At 35.5% G+C, this 16,094-nt stretch overlaps 1 protein-coding gene across 5 annotated transcripts; it reads left to right on the top strand.

Annotated features, from left to right (window-relative positions):
* Positions 1 to 2,179: 2,179 nt before the first annotated feature.
* Positions 2,180 to 15,045, top strand: AGY1 (Albino or Glassy Yellow 1). 5 transcript variants are annotated; one of them, XM_020664798.2, is made up of 20 exons: positions 2,180 to 2,601; positions 4,692 to 4,764; positions 5,245 to 5,451; positions 5,935 to 6,038; positions 6,158 to 6,337; positions 6,590 to 6,808; positions 7,576 to 7,689; positions 8,164 to 8,277; positions 8,468 to 8,635; positions 9,208 to 9,383; positions 10,131 to 10,197; positions 10,316 to 10,462; positions 10,694 to 10,789; positions 10,907 to 10,975; positions 11,188 to 11,289; positions 11,817 to 12,068; positions 12,301 to 12,368; positions 12,970 to 13,087; positions 14,102 to 14,341; positions 14,726 to 15,045. In XM_020664798.2, exons 1-20 carry the CDS (start codon positions 2,500 to 2,502, stop codon positions 14,891 to 14,893), a joined length of 2,784 nt encoding a protein of 927 aa, XP_020520457.2. In that variant the 5' UTR covers positions 2,180 to 2,499; the 3' UTR covers positions 14,894 to 15,045. The 5 variants fall into 5 exon arrangements, with proteins under 5 accessions (XP_020520457.2, XP_006840359.1, XP_020520456.1 ...); XM_006840296.4 differs by having other exon boundaries at positions 2,184 to 2,756; XM_088859667.1 differs by having other exon boundaries at positions 2,191 to 2,633.
* Positions 15,046 to 16,094: the final 1,049 nt, after the last annotated feature.

Genomic DNA, 16,094 nt, shown 5'->3' with positions numbered 1-16,094 from the left:
ACGTCATGTCCCATTTTTACTAACTAATCAATCACATCCTACTGCTTAATTGACCATTAAAGCCTCAACATTTGCTAATTATCAGATTATAAGAACAACAAAACTTGTCATGCGTGGCCATGCTACACGTACCAGTCATTTTGTAAAGTCCCAATGGGCACATATTTATGGACTAGACCGCCAACTACACAAGTCGGATTGCCAAACGCTGTCGGAGCCGGTGCACATCAAAACTAAGGATGTACTATTAATTTTGATGGGTAGTAATAATTTTTTATATAATTAAACAAAATTGATTATTTTTATGTAATATATTTTATATTTTTAAATTATTATTTTTATTTTTAAAATTTTTTATTATACCAAATCCTTTGTTGACTCTATAGCTGATTTGATATTACTAACACTCGTCGATAAACTTGCCATGCAATAAATACTTGAGTAGCACCGTCAGCTTTGTACTTGTTTTTTATTTTCGATATACATCAAAGTTTTATTACTTAAGATTAGTATAAAAAATACTCAAAAGTTGAGGTATATGAAGATTTAGGGACTTCCAGCCTTATTGAGAGTACATTCTTAATAAAACAAAATGACATATCAGGATTCGTATAGTTGATTCCAAGTAGTTGAGAAAAAACTATGAAAATGATGATATCAAAAATACTCTAAAATTGAGATTATCAAACTTAAATTGAAGTGAAATTTGGGTTGTGTTTGTTTGGTGGAAGTTTTGTCTTTGAAAGTAGAAATCTTGGGCATTTTGATTCCATTAGAAGATGGAAGGGGTGACTTCAGAAAATTGCCCCCTTTTTCTTGAACCATTGTTTACAATATGAAAAATGGAAGCTTCGTAGTTCCATTCCCATTATCATCACTAAGCTTTTTTTTCCAATTATTTAGAGTTGATTTCATTCCATGGTCCCCCATGCAGCCAAAGATGTACAAAAGCTCTGCTCTTGAAGTCCAACCTTTGATAAACTAACACGCCCTCAGTCTCGACAATACTATTGCGAATATGAATGAAATTTTTTGAGAAGCAGCCTTTTCATGCCTTTAATGCATTTAGTCGGGAAATTTAAATGCATTTAAAAAGAAAAATTAGGAAAATATTTATATAAGGTTGCAACCTCGTACTATAGAAATAAGGTGTGCAGCTTCAAAATTCCCAAAGAAAAGAGTTTTTTTAAGTTGAAAAGCCTTCGAATTGATCATCTCAATCTAAAGGTACATGAATATTATGAAAAAAAGAATTTCGAATCCTAAAAATAGTGCATCTTGCGACAAGTTATTTGGACTGTTTATTTTCAAAATTTCAATCCACAACCGATATAGATGGTTTTTCAAATTTTAAATTTCATAATTAAAGCTATATAAACACCTCGTATAAACCTCACCCTTTAAAATATTCATTGGGTGTTATTGTGGTTTTGGCATTTATTTTCATCAATGCCTTACAATTTTAAAATGATAAGGAGTGAGCGTAAATAAGGCATAGTGTGCTTTGGAAAGTCTATTTTTGTTTTAAGGGTGGCTAAACTTTTTTTTGCATTTAAGTATAATTATATGTGGTTGTATCTTCATATATATTATATTTATAAATTCAAAGATATTCACTCTTATGATCAAATGACTAGAAGTGAGCGGATAATAATGTTTTATTTTAAATATGACTGAAAATATATAATTGACATCATCGGGTCAAAAATTATCAACTTTGGACATTTGTAGGTCTCCATAAATATGTAAGTTAAAAAATACGATTTTCCATTAAAACCCATCGTTGCTTCTTAGTATTCTCTATATCCATTTAAACGTGCACGCTCTATTTTCTCCCTCGAATAAAACCCAATTTTGGAGTAGCTGTAGGACCCCAAATGATGGAGACATAACCTTCTAGACTCATAGACTAACCTCAATTAAAAAAATTTCAAATAGACTAATTTTGTGTTTGAAAAAAATAATGTCTCAGAATTAAATAGAGTTCAACTGTAAAAAAAAAAAACTTGAAATTAAAAATTTGTCTATTAAACATAATTATCCAGTGATTTTTTTAGGAACATCTTGCAAATTTCAAATTGAAAAAAAGTCCTTCCAAGTAGGTGATCCACCCAAGGGATTACATGTATAGTATGATACCGCGGGAGCAATATATACCCGCTCATCCTGTAAAGTCCGTACCTTATCCTTTCGTGTCCTTGCGCTCACTCTGTAGAGAGAGAAGCTCTGGTAACGAAATTCGATCGTGGTGCACTTCCTCTCTCTTACTCTTGTCAATAAAGATTTCCACTCTTTCCCTCACTGCAACTCCCATCTCTTTCCATGCGGCGATGGCCGCAACAACAGGATCTCTTCTGAATTCTCCTTCGCTTTTCCCGCCATTTCCTGCACCGCATAATCCTCATTTTTGCAATTTTCTTCACAATAACAGTACTTCACAGGCCCAAATTGAGTTTGGCGCGTGTCTTTTGGTGAGAAAAAGCTTGGTTTGGGGTTTTAATGGCACATATCCAGTGTATGGGGGTTTCAGAAAGAGAAAATCAGGGATCGTGGCTTCTCTTGGTGGTTTGCTGGGTGGTATTTTTAAGGGCAATGACACTGGTGAGGCCACAAGGAAGCAGCATTCTGCAACTGTGAGCTTGATTAATGGATTAGAAACTTCTGTTTCTGAATTATCAGATGCTCAATTGAGAGAGAAAACGTTGGAGTTCAAAGAGCGAGTTTCAGGGGGAGAATCATTGGATTCTGTTCTTCCTGTTAGTGTTAACTCCTCTCTCTCACACACACACATAAACAAATGATGTTGATTTTATCAGTTTTATTAGTTTTCTCTCTGGGTTATGGTATGAGGATTTTCTCTCACTATGATTTTGTTGCGTTTATCTTCGCTCAATATGACAAACTGCATGCTTTAATTGCGAATGTTTTCTGATTAATCTCAAGCGTATTCATGGGGCTTCGTGAACAGAATAATTTCACTCTTCACCATATAATTCTTCATGTTTTGAATTTTGCTATCATTTGGTAAATTGTTATGAATTCATATCAGTAATCAGTTTGTTGAAAGAACTTTTGGGGGCCAATGATCATCGCACAAAATTCAGATTCCGAATTGAGGTCTTAGTGGTTGTTATAGATATTGAAATTCTCTATTGTTTTTAAGTCATGGGTTTTCAGCAAGCATTCAGCTTCAGCATGGAAAGGTTCATATATTGAGAGCTAGAAAAGATCCTCAGCTGACTGTGACCAAGGTTCAGAAATTCGTATAGGACAAGGTACTAGGCCCTTGGCTGAGAGAGTAACTTGGCTGAGTCCGAGTGGATGGCCGAGTCACGTACAACCAGAAAAGGTAAAAAAATGGCAAAATAAAAAATGAAAATAGTTTTTTTTGGTAGTTTAGCTGTAGGAATCGAATTTTTATTTTTTAAAAATATTTAAAATAAGAAAAAAATAAAAGAGGTAGAAAGCAAAAAAATGACAAAGATCTATAAATATGGATTATTGAAAATTTTGATTTAGATATTGAATACTTCTGAAAAATTATAAAAAGGGGAAAAATATGAAAGTTCTCAAATCATCGTGAAAATTACCGAAATCATGTAAAAATTTGTTTCTAACAAATATAGTGGTGTTTCCCAAATTTTCTACTTTTCTATTTTTTATATTCTTTTACTACATTTATAAGGGTGAGGCGAGTTGCCGTGGAACTCGCTCCTACTCCGCCTTGCCTATAGGGCAAGCCCGAGTAACTCAACCAAGTCCGAGTGGATTCGAGCGAATCATGGAACGCTGACAGTGACCTTGAATAACCTAAATGGACATAGTCTAAAGTCTAAACGCATTAGAGGAGCAAGGCTCACTAGTTTTGTAATTTGTATTAACAAATTATTCCATGGTTTGCATGCCTAAATCTTTGCATATTCATACACATTCTTAAGGATAACACTAGTGATATGCATTCATGACCTGCCATCTGTACCTTGGGTTCCCTATTTCTAACTATATCAATACATGCTGACACCACAGAACTATATTAATAGTGTTGTGCATTAATCATCGAAAATATATAGTCTTTGGCAAAATGTCTTTCTTTTATTGCTCAAGAGCATGAAATAATATATGTTGCACATATGAGTCTCATAACATTATTCTGATTAGTAAAGTTTCCATGTGATGTCTTTTTGTAATGGTTCACATGAGACATGGACCAAAAGTTACTGTCATTGCATTGATATGCAATTAGAAATGCCATAATATGATCTATGCTTCTGATTTTCATGTATCTTACATATGGCAGAGAATCAACCTTCCAATAGAAAGCAGTTTCCTAATGGGCATGGGAACTTCCATTAAGAAGACCCTGTGGAAATAGAATAATGCAAGTCAGACTTGGATGGCTCTATTGTCTTAATTTGAAACTGCTTAGACTGATGATATTGAGTGACTTACACTATATTGTTCTGTCTTCATAGTGAACTTGAACTTCGAACCTGAGCTGTTAATTGCAAATCAGATTACTATGTTGTTGTCTTCATTATTGGTTAAACTTTTGATTGAGGGTGTTTTCAATGGCAGATTTGATTGATTTTTAGTTTATGAAGATAAGAAATGTTGCTCATCAAATCAAAAGCATAAGTGTTGCAATTTTTTATTTATTTATATTATTCATCATTCAATGTTTTTATTGACAGGAAGCATTTGCGGTTGTAAGGGAAGCTTCAAAAAGAGTTTTGGGCCTTCGACCTTTTGATGTTCAACTAATAGGTATCAGTTGGCTATTGAGTTACCTCCAGATATGATTGGCTAAAAGAAATAAGTTGCTTCAAAAAGACTTTTGGGCCTTCAGTCTTTATAGTTGGCTAAAAGAAATAAATTTTCTATAGAGTGAAAAAATATTGCTATTAATGCTAACTAACAACATGGGGAATTCACAAGTAATTTATTGATTTTCGACAAATCTCAACTAGCTTACTGTATGCAAATAGACACTATCAAAATGAAACCTCCTCCGTCTTTACTTAAAAAGATTGTATCATAGACACCATTCTTCCATTTTCAACAATGTGTCACCTTATATCTACCTCAGTTTTTTTTTTTTGTGAACAACATGTATTGTAGTATTTAAACGCACTAGATGGGGCATTGCATCACAAGAGAAACTAATTTAACCCAGTTATTAAAAAATTATTGTAGTCGATGAAGTGTTTGTATTCTTTGACCTAATTCCTGTTCAATATCGTGCAGGCGGCATTGTTCTTCATAAGGGTGAAATTGCAGAAATGAGGACTGGTGAAGGAAAGACACTTGTTGCAGTTTTACCTGCTTATCTGAATGCTTTGAGTGGGAAGGGAGTGCATTGTGTCACTGTGAATGATTATCTTGCTCGGCGTGACTGTGAGTGGGTGGGTCAAGTTCCACGATTTCTTGGACTACAGGTCGGCCTAATCCAACGTATGTTATCCTCTTGAAATCCTGAATCAATAAACATTTAATTTTGCAAGAAATTTTTGACAATACATTTACTTCTTTTTTATTACAAAACTACCATCTTTCCTTGATTTGTATAACCCTGTTACTTTTTTTCCCGAATGTGATGAATAGCAGTGTTCTTTTATGAGTGATTGATGCAACTGTAGAGAAGGAAAAAAGTGGCAGAGGGATGACATTATTAATCCAGTCGACCATGGAAAATCATCATCCATTGGGGTCATCAGTTCATCATTGTACGCTGAAATGATGAATGGTGATGGAGAGTGCAGCTCGTGACCCTAATGGTGGTTCCACTCAACATTTATCATTTTATTGGATGGAGATGATCCCAGCTGTGGTTTTCCATAGCCTATTGGATTTTAGTGTACTTTCCCTATGTGTGTGCTTGTTAGCAAGTTGATTTATGTGATTATTTTCATGACAAGTTCTTAAACTTACACGCAGAAAATATGTCAAGCGAGCAAAGGAGAGAGAACTATACATGCGACATTACTTATGTTACAAATAGTGAGCTTGGTTTTGATTATTTGAGGGATAATCTTGCCACGGTTAGTAAGATTTCACCATATTTATGCTTCTTAAAAAATTTGATTCTGACCTTTTCTCTATTGCAGTTTATTTCAAAAACTGGTCCATAGAACTAACTGTTTACTTTTGTTGTCGACAGAGCGTCGATGAGCTCGTATTAAGGGGTTTTACTTATTGTGTAATTGATGAGGTAGACTCTATTCTTATCGATGAAGCCAGAACTCCTCTCATCATCTCAGGATCTGCAGAAAAACCTAGTGATAGGTATTATAAAGCAGCAAAGATGGCAGCAGCTTTTGTGCGGGACATACACTACACTGTAAGAAGTAAAACTATCAGAAATAATTATTTCTTAAAAAATAAGCATTGTCATTTGATGAAATGACTAGTATGATCATGAGTGGAATCCACTAGAATAGGACATGACCCCAAATGGTCTCATCCAGTTTCAGTCATCATTAATCATTTCATTGGATGGTGATGATCCCAATGGACTATGTGTCCATTGGAATACTTCCTCGTTTGCTAAGGCCGCCAACATATTTGCGCTAATCCTGAAAGCTGTTTTCAGGTCGATGAGAAGCAGAAAACAGTGTTACTTACTGAACAAGGTTATGAGGATTCTGAAGAAATTTTGGGTGTAAAAGATCTATATGACCCTCGGGAGCAATGGGCATCATATGTATTGAATGCGATTAAAGCAAAGGAACTCTTTTTGAGAGACGTAAACTACATTGTTCGTGCAAAGGATGTTCTCATTGTAGACGAGTTTACTGGCCGTGTGATGCAGGTAATGACCGTTCTCCTTCTGCTGGCCTTAATGAAGTGATCGTTGTGTATATACATGGTTATTCATGTGCACATATCTATGCAGTTAACCTTGTTCAGTTTGGTTCCCTTAGGCTGGTAGGAGGGGCTAGATTATTATTACTAGTACTATTACTATCATCATCATTATCGTTGTTGTTGTTGTTATTATTATTATTACTACTACTACTAGTACTTTTACTGTTATCATCATCATCATCATCATTATCATCATTATCATTATTATCACTAGTAGTGTTATATCGGGAGGGAGGGAAGGAGACAAATATGAGCCCCTCCTCATTTATCTTGACCCAACACATCTTCAATCTTTTGTAAACATGACTGTGAGATATAAGATGAGCTCTTCTGATTTATAACCAATACTTTGATTAAGTTTATTGATTAGGTTGACTAAATTGTGTTAAGTGTGCGAAGCATTTTCAGCAGTTCATTGTAATATGCTAAGGCATTCATCTAGATCAGCTAAACTTGTTTGTCACTAGGTAATTATACTCAAAACTGCTTTTCTTGCTTTCTGCATTCTTCCCTTGTTTGGGGGGTTGTATGGTCCTTGCTTTGTGTATTCTTTTTTGTTGTTTCATATATCCTCCACCGCTAACCTAATATTTGTGCATGCCATGCTTCACTTCATTATTCTCTTTTTCTCATAATAATCGTGCCAATTTTTTTCTCTCCTCTAAATTGTTGACTCCTGCTTTTTCTGGTTCTTGTCATATTTTGTGGCAGGGTAGACGATGGAGTGATGGACTTCACCAAGCAGTTGAAGCTAAAGAAGGTTTGCCAATTCAAAATGAGACCATTACGCTAGCTTCAATCAGCTATCAAAACTTTTTCCTTCAGGCAAGAAGTTTACCTCCAAATCACCTGCTTAATTTTATCATATTGAAATGGAATTGCCTGAAACACCTGCATATGATATTCAGGTGCCCCAGTAATGCATAAGTATAAGTAAGCACTTAGAATTTGACTATTCTGCCCTCCCCTGTCCTGTATTTGAAGCCATAGACCAAAATTCTTTTAAGGAAATCTATACCCAAGCACTGGACCAAGGAGGGCAAAAGTTAAGTCACAGTTTCCATATAGTCCAGCTTTTTGTGCTCCCCATTCCTTTGTTTGGACTTTATATAACTGAAGAGGGCACAGTTGAGAATGAGGAGATTTTAACACATCAGAGTGTCTACTTATAAGTACGGACTTCTAGGGCATTTGCAGGTGCCTAGGCATTGTCCCATAATGTTCATAATCAGAAGATTGATATTGCTATTTTCATTTTCACGTCATTGATGTGTTGTTTACAATTTTGAATTTTCACAGTTCCCTAAACTTTGTGGTATGACGGGCACTGCAGCCACTGAAAGCACAGAGTTCGAGAGTATATACAAACTGAAAGTCACGATTGTGCCTACAAACAAGCCCATGATTAGAAAGGTCTCCAATGACTAGCTGTCTATGTGAATATCTTTAAAATTTATTTGGCACTGTGCCTTTTCTTCATGGATGAATTGCATTAGAAAAGCTTTGCATGAAGTCTCTTTTTAATTATGTACCTTGTGAAATAAAGGAATTTGACAATGTCTTGCTAGTCCTAACCCTTACACGCTTGCACTGCCTTTTCTAGGATGAATCTGATGTAGTTTTTAGAGCAGCTACTGGTAAATGGGCCGCTGTTGTTGTTGAGATATCCAGAATGCATAAGACAGGTCGCCCTGTACTTGTTGGCACAACCAGTGTTGAGCAAAGTGATGCGTTATCTGAGCAGTTGAAAGAAGCAGGAATTCCTCATGAGGTGAGAAGTTGATTAGTTTTGTATGCATAGTTACAACCTGCTCAATGTTGTTAGTGGGTATGCTTGCTACCCTATGATCAAAATAGCTTTTGGATCTTAGAATCTTGAAAGTCTATAAAGAGAAAATAATTATCAATTGACTGAGCAAAATAAGAAAACTAAATTCATAAAAATTTGAAAATGTAGGATATGCACTGGTCAGTCCAAGCCAAACCTGTTTGGACTGAGCTGGCTCTCCTCTCAGAATTATCGAGATGTCATTATAGTTTTGAACACCATTTCAATGGAATGCACATGAAATTTCTTATAGTTGTGAGGTTACTATAGGTGAACTCTATATTTTGTGGTGAGTGTTCCATGTAAGAGTCGTGAAAGCAGTAGTAATATACTTTTCCTCAGTAACCAATAAAAGACAAAATCCTTGAAAAGTCATATTTTTCCATTTTATTGCTTTATTTATCCTTATTTGGGGGCCTCTTTGCAATTTTTCATTCTGGTTCCTTATGTGCTACCTGTTGATGAACCTAACAATTTTCTTTTATTTCTAAAAAATTAATGTTATGGATTGTTAGGTACTAAATGCAAAACCAGAAAATGTAGAGAGAGAAGCTGAAATTGTAGGCCAAAGTGGTCGTCTTGGGGCTGTTACCATTGCCACAAACATGGCTGGTCGTGGAACAGATATCATCCTAGGAGGTAATGCAGAGTTTATGGCAAGGTTAAAGCTACGAGAAATTCTTATGCCAAGGTATCCCATGACTCTTTTATGATAGTTTGACTTTAATTTTCACGTCCATTTGTTCGTGCTGTTATATATCCATAATTTTCACATAAGGAAAAATATGAATAAAAAGGATGCCATATATGCATGTTCTGACAATATCTCACTCTTTCGCAAATGATCCTCTTATACAATTAAATCTTTTTCATTCTGGTCATGTCAGAAACCACAGATTTCTACCATTTAATTTTGTAATTTAGAGCACGATTCCATTCTGCAATCATATATCTTGGCAAAAAGTTGATATCTAAACAGCATAGCTATGGAATGAGGAGCTCTTATGTATCCCTGAAATCTCTATCTGTCCTTTTTATGAGTTATTTTCTTCACATTTTCCTGTGTGTGGAATCATTGTTTGGGCATACTTTAGTCTTACAATGTTTATAATGAACAAATTATTGGATGATGTTATAGAATTAAGATAGTGTTTGAATACCATCCTTTATGGCTAATGAATCTCTGGCAAGTGATATTGTAGTCAAACCTATAGAGTTGGTTGGCAAAAGACTTCATTCTTTTTTGAGAACGGTTAAATGCATTCTAGACCAGAACATCACATCATTACTTTTCAGAAGCAACCATTGTTTTTGAAGAAGATTCTACTTCTATAATTTCTTCAAGCTTGTGATTCTAGTTGAATTGCTGAATTTTAATCTTTAAGCATGTTAACGGATGTTTCTTTTTACTATTTCTAAGATGACATGAATACTACAGAGTTGTTAAGCCCAATGATGGAGAGTACGTTTCTATAAAGAAGGCACCTCCAAAGAAGACCTGGAAGGTAGGAACAAAGTTTTTTTCGAAAATTAGTAAACCAAATATGTTGGTCCAATAGGAAATAAGATTGCAGAGAATTCAATTTTGTAATTATTTTGACCCCTTAACTGTGATAATTTCAGGTGAACAAAAGTTTATTCCCATGTGAACTTTCTAAAGAAAAGATTTCACTGGCTGAGGATGCAGTGGCATTAGCTGTGCAAACATGGGGTAAAAGATCACTGACTGAGCTTGAAGCAGAGGAGCGTCTTTCTTATTCGTGCGAAAAGGTGAACTTGGTCCTTTCCTTCCATAGAGTAAATCCTATCCTTCTGGCTTCTGAGTTAAACTTATGACTTCTTGACCCAGTTTCAAAACCTTAATATCTGTTAAATTAACTAGCACCTACTGTTTTGAGGAGTATGGACCTGCATTGAGGTTACATGTGCTTGATTTTTTTGCGTAAACTTCCTCTAAACTATACACTATATGAATAAATTATGGTTTCTGATCAAGTATAGGGTCCAACCCACGATACAGTGATATCAAAGTTGCGGAATGCTTTCCAAGAAATTGTTGAAGAATTTAAGATATATACTGAAGAAGAGCGGAAGAAGGTATTTCTCCTGGCAACCACTGAATATTAGAATTTATATGCATCATATTTTGAGTGTGTTTTGAGATTTATAGTGTTCAGTTTGTTATGACTGAAGTTCTCAACTGTGATTCTCCAGGTTGTATTAGCTGGTGGACTTCATGTGGTGGGAACAGAGCGCCATGAATCACGACGGATCGACAATCAGGTAACATCTGGGATTCTCTTTACCGTTGTCTATTTTTATATCAATATAGTGATAGATACATCATACACGGAAGTGTAAAATTTATTTATTGGCTTGTTATTGATCAAGCATGACAAATTGTTCATTATTCCACATTTACTTGGGGATGACCATAGCTTTTGCTCTGCAATGGTTCAAAGTTCTGATTGCCTTGATTTCCATGGTATTAACAGCTTCGTGGGCGAAGTGGAAGACAAGGGGATCCTGGAAGCTCAAGGTTTTTCCTTAGTCTTGAAGATAACATATTTCGAATATTTGGTGGTGACCGTATTCAGGTCTAGCTTGCTCTACCTGCTGAACTTTTCTCACGTCACAAATTTTTGGTTTTGCTAGACTTGGTACTGGGAAGTATGAGTAAGCTGTTTGGGGCGATTAGGGTCAGTTAAATGTGGGCTATGAAGCTTGAGCAGGAGCAACGTTCTACTAGCACACTATAACTTGGGAGAAATGTGCAGTTGTATCAATTTTTTTGTCTTTTAGCAAGCCTATGATAACTTGAAGATCTGTTAAAGTTCCAAAACATAGTTGTGGATTGTGTTAGCATGGTTTCCTTAAAAAATCTCTTAATGTTCTTAAGATCCACACCTCTGTTTAATAAAAAGTGCAGAAATTTTTGTGACCACTTAAAAACATACTCCCTGTTAAGTCTACTTCTTAAAGATATTGGTGTTGATATGGGGTGGAAGAAACAAATGAAAAACTGGTTGGTATTTAATTGTGAAACATGCATTGGTAAATAAAGAAAATAACTGTGCTGTTTCTCCACATTGATTTTGACTTGTCAATTTGTTCAAATTTACAGGGTTTGATGAGAGCTTTCAGGGTTGAGGACTTGCCAATTGAGTCCAAAATGCTGACAAAAGCTCTGGATGAGGCTCAGAGAAAGGTGGAGAACTACTTTTTTGACATCAGGAAGCAGCTATTTGAATATGATGAAGTCTTAAATAGCCAAAGAGATCGTGTATATACAGAGAGGAGGCGTGCCCTAGAATCTGATAATCTGCAATCCTTGCTTATTGAATATGCTGAGTTGACTATGGATGACATTTTAGAGGTGATGAAACTTAAGTAATCTAGTTGTTTTATTATCCTTAGACCATTATTTTGATGGACATTCCTGGAGATATTTGGTTCTCTTGGGTCTCGATTATCAGCTTCTCATTATATGCATCCCATTATGGGCTTCTGGAGTAAACTTTGTCGTTCTTCAGTGTTGATAAGATATTTTAATAGGAAGTTTTTGTGCTATCATGTCTCTTAATATAATAGTCTTTGTATTTGGCCAGGCAAATATTGGAGTTGATGCTCCTAAAGAGAGTTGGGATCTTGAGAAGCTAATTGCAAAGCTTCAGCAGTAAGAGAGTTTTCTTGTTTCTCGTGTAAAATCATAACATTATTATTGAAAGCATTATTCAAATTAGTAAGCTATATTCCTTTAATTACCTCAAAATGTTGAGTGTAGAATGGTTTTGGATTCTCAATTTTGCATAGCGAAGTTCTTGCCAAGATTTATTCTTAAATATAATGTAGATATAACAAAAATTATGGAATTTGTCCAATTTTAGATTTGAATTTTTGTTCTGTAATGGAAAGAATAGCAAAAGAATTCATTCTGAATTTTGTGCTCTTTCTTCTATGCTACTATTTGGATGAGTTTCATTACTAACATATAATGTAAAATTGTCTTAGTTTGGAAAAAATGGCAAAAAAAACTCCATGATTTTTGGTTTTTGGTACTATACAGCCTTATTATTTTGCTTTGGTCTCATGCCACTGATTCTTTTTCTTATTATTGTTTTATCGGTAACTGATTATTTTGGGATGTTAATTCAATCCCTAACCACATTGATGGAAAGAAGAAAAGACAATATACCTGTATAGGTCATACATATAAAGAATAGCAAAGTAATGGAGTACACAATTTTGGCAGCTTATATAAAATTTGATTTTCACAGGTATTGCTACTTATTAAATGATTTGACTTCTGAACTGCTGGAGAGTAAATGTACAAATTATGCGAGCCTGCAGGAATACCTCCACTACCGTGGACGTGAAGCATATTTGCAGAAACGGGTCAGTATTTTTTGTGGTATTCTACAGATTTTGTGGAAAAAAAAGGAGGAAAAGTATACAATAATCCGATGGACCATGGATCACCCATAGTTCCTTGGATCATCACTGTGCATTGAGACGGTGGCATTTAGACAGTGAGACCCATGTTTGGGGAGTTGTCCTCCTTGGGTTGTTGCCATTCTCTCTCCATCACCATCCATTTCAATGGACAGTCTTCAACCAGTGGATTGTGGTTCAGTTGGATTGAATATACTCTCCCCAAAGTGAAAGACGTGTTTAATGTGTTTATGTGCAATTTTCTTTGCAAGTACGTACTTCCATAGAAAATCCATTGTGAAAGAAAAGCATCAAAGAAGAAAGTTTGAGATTATTAATTAAAAAGACATGCTGATATAAAAAAAGATGAAAAGAATGCCTTGATATTCATTATTTATTGAAATTAATTCTGAATCTTATTTGAAATGTTCATTATCATCAGAGCCTTTATCCAACTATTTGGGGTCTGCTACATGAATCCTGGTCCGTTATTCTCTTCTATTAAAGGTCATACTCTTAGTGAGGCCATAAGTCTCGATATCTTTTCCCACAACTTCTAACCGTGCCTTTTTGGGCTTACCCCTTACCGTTTTTTTAACCTTCCACTTGAACCAAGTCACACCTCCTAACAGGTGTTGTATTGGGTCTATTGTACATAGCTATCTCACCTAAGTCTAGTTCTCTTTTCTTATTGCCTATTGGAGCTGCACCTAAGTTCTTCCAAATGTATTTATTTTGAATTACATCCCTTCTTGTCTTGCTATTCATCCATCTCAACATCTTCATCTCAACTACATTCTTACTATTATGTGAAGAGTTATTCATCATTAAGTGACAAACACCTCTCCCTCTGTCTCGAAGAACCTGGGGCCCATTATCGTTTTTCTTGAGATTTATCACATCCATGCAATTTACCTGCGCTTTTTTTTAGCTTTTACTTTTTGGCACATATGAGATTTTCTTGAAACCTATATGTAGGATTTGGTTGAGAAGAAAGCACCAGGGTTGATGAAGGAAGCCGAGAAGTTCTTGGTGCTTAGCAACATAGATAGGCTGTGGAAGGAGCACTTGCAAGCCCTCAAATTTGTGCAGCAGGCTGTTGGGTTGCGTGGATATGCACAACGAGACCCGCTTATCGAGTACAAGCTAGAAGGCTATAATCTCTTCTTGGATATGATGGCACAAATAAGAAGGAATGTTATATATGCTGTGTACCAGGTTTGTTTAGCGCCCCCCCCCCTCCGTTTTTTTGCCCTTTCCCTTCCTAAGTGATTCTATTAACCCATTTCTTGTGCTTCTAATCCCTTGATTATATCATCGCCAACACAGTCATCATCATTGCCATCATTTTTACCATTAAGTCATTATTTCCATTATTTACAAGGAATTTCCATTAGTAATAAGGAAGCCAGAAATGAGCAGACCTTGAATCTAGACGGATTCCATTTGGGTCGGTCCTTGGTATATTACTACTAGTATCTGTTGAGTGAATAATTGCTCATTTTCGAAACCATTAGAATTTGTGTTAGATTAATCTACCGAGAAAATTACTCAGAACCATTGGAAATTTCCTTACAATGACAAATGTGTTACCCTTGGCAGTTCCAACCAGTGATGGTCAAGGAGAACCGCAACAACGAAAATTCTGAGCAAGGCAAGCCAAGCAATGGTAGAGATGGTAAGGAGAAATCAGGCCAAAAAGTGCGTGAAAGAAGGGGAAATGATAATGATCTTGACACTGTTAGCACTGCAAAGGCCTCCTCCGCCTAACAAGGGAGACTGAATCTGTACTCATGTATTATAAGATTTTGGGGCTTGCCTTTGTTTTGTATGATTGGAAAGGGTGTAAACGTGTTGTATCATATGATTTTGAGCATGCTTCAATTGTGCATAAATTAGAAAATGGGAAAAAAGTTTAAATATCTAGGGCACATTTAGCAATGTACAAATACTTGCAAAAGTATCTTCACATGAAAAACTCCCATGCAATTAGGTGAATTTTTTTTACATGAATTAGCTGTCAATCAGTGTGAAGAAATTCCATGTGATTAGGTGGATCTTTTTTACACTAATTAGCGACCAGTGTGAAAAAGTGTGATGAGACTTTATTGGTATGAAAAAATAATACATTATATATATATATATATATATATATATATGAAGCTCGAAAATACTTTTATAAAAATATTTTTATATGTACCAAACGTAACTTTGAAAGAGACTTGTCTATCACTTATCTCAAAATTTGTGGATTAATTTTGGGGTTTACTTCCATAGTGGGTACCTTCTATCTGGGTTGATTCTAAACAATCAAATTAACCCATGTAATAGGCAGTTGCAACATGTTGAGCCTCTCTCTCTCTCGCGCGCACACACAAGGATCATGATTGTGGAATGTGACACTATTCCCACCTTAATCTAATGGAGAAGATTTTGGCATGTTTGGAGACTCATGCATCTGTCCCCATTTTAAAGGATTTAAGACTCAAAAATGCATTCCAAGTCTTGTCCCTTTTGGCTCGAGTATCATGCTTTTGGAACTCCAAAAATACTTAACGGACGGTCCAAAAGATATCAGATTCAAGAATTATTTATTTTTAATAGATTCACAATCTTTGATGGTCAATGCATCTTCAAGATTGATTTTAGATTCACAATCTTGGCTGTCAAATGCATCTTCAAGATTGATTTTTTAAGGGTGGATGCACTACAATTGGTAGATCCTTGATGCAGCCATGCCCTACCCATCCCAATCTGATTTGTGCACTTGAATTAGAAGGTCGCAACACAACTAAGTTAACTACCCCTTTTTCCAATATCTTGCTGCAGCCAACTATGAGCATTTTCCAACTGAGCATTCTCGTGCTCATTCTTTGCAATTTTGCGTACACTTTTCTCTTTTCTTTTCAAAATGCGTAGCATTGTGCATAATCTGAGATCAGGGAGGAAAAATATAATAGGATCCATATGG

The sequence above is a fragment of the Amborella trichopoda genome, chromosome 2, assembly GCF_054954075.1.
Source record: "Amborella trichopoda isolate Santa Cruz 75 chromosome 2, AtrichopodaSantaCruz75HAP2 v2.0, whole genome shotgun sequence".
In the NCBI taxonomy this organism is placed as follows: domain Eukaryota; kingdom Viridiplantae; phylum Streptophyta; class Magnoliopsida; order Amborellales; family Amborellaceae; genus Amborella; species Amborella trichopoda.
The sequence above is the reverse complement of the archived record's forward strand: the minus strand, read 5'-3'. Positions and strand labels throughout refer to the sequence as shown.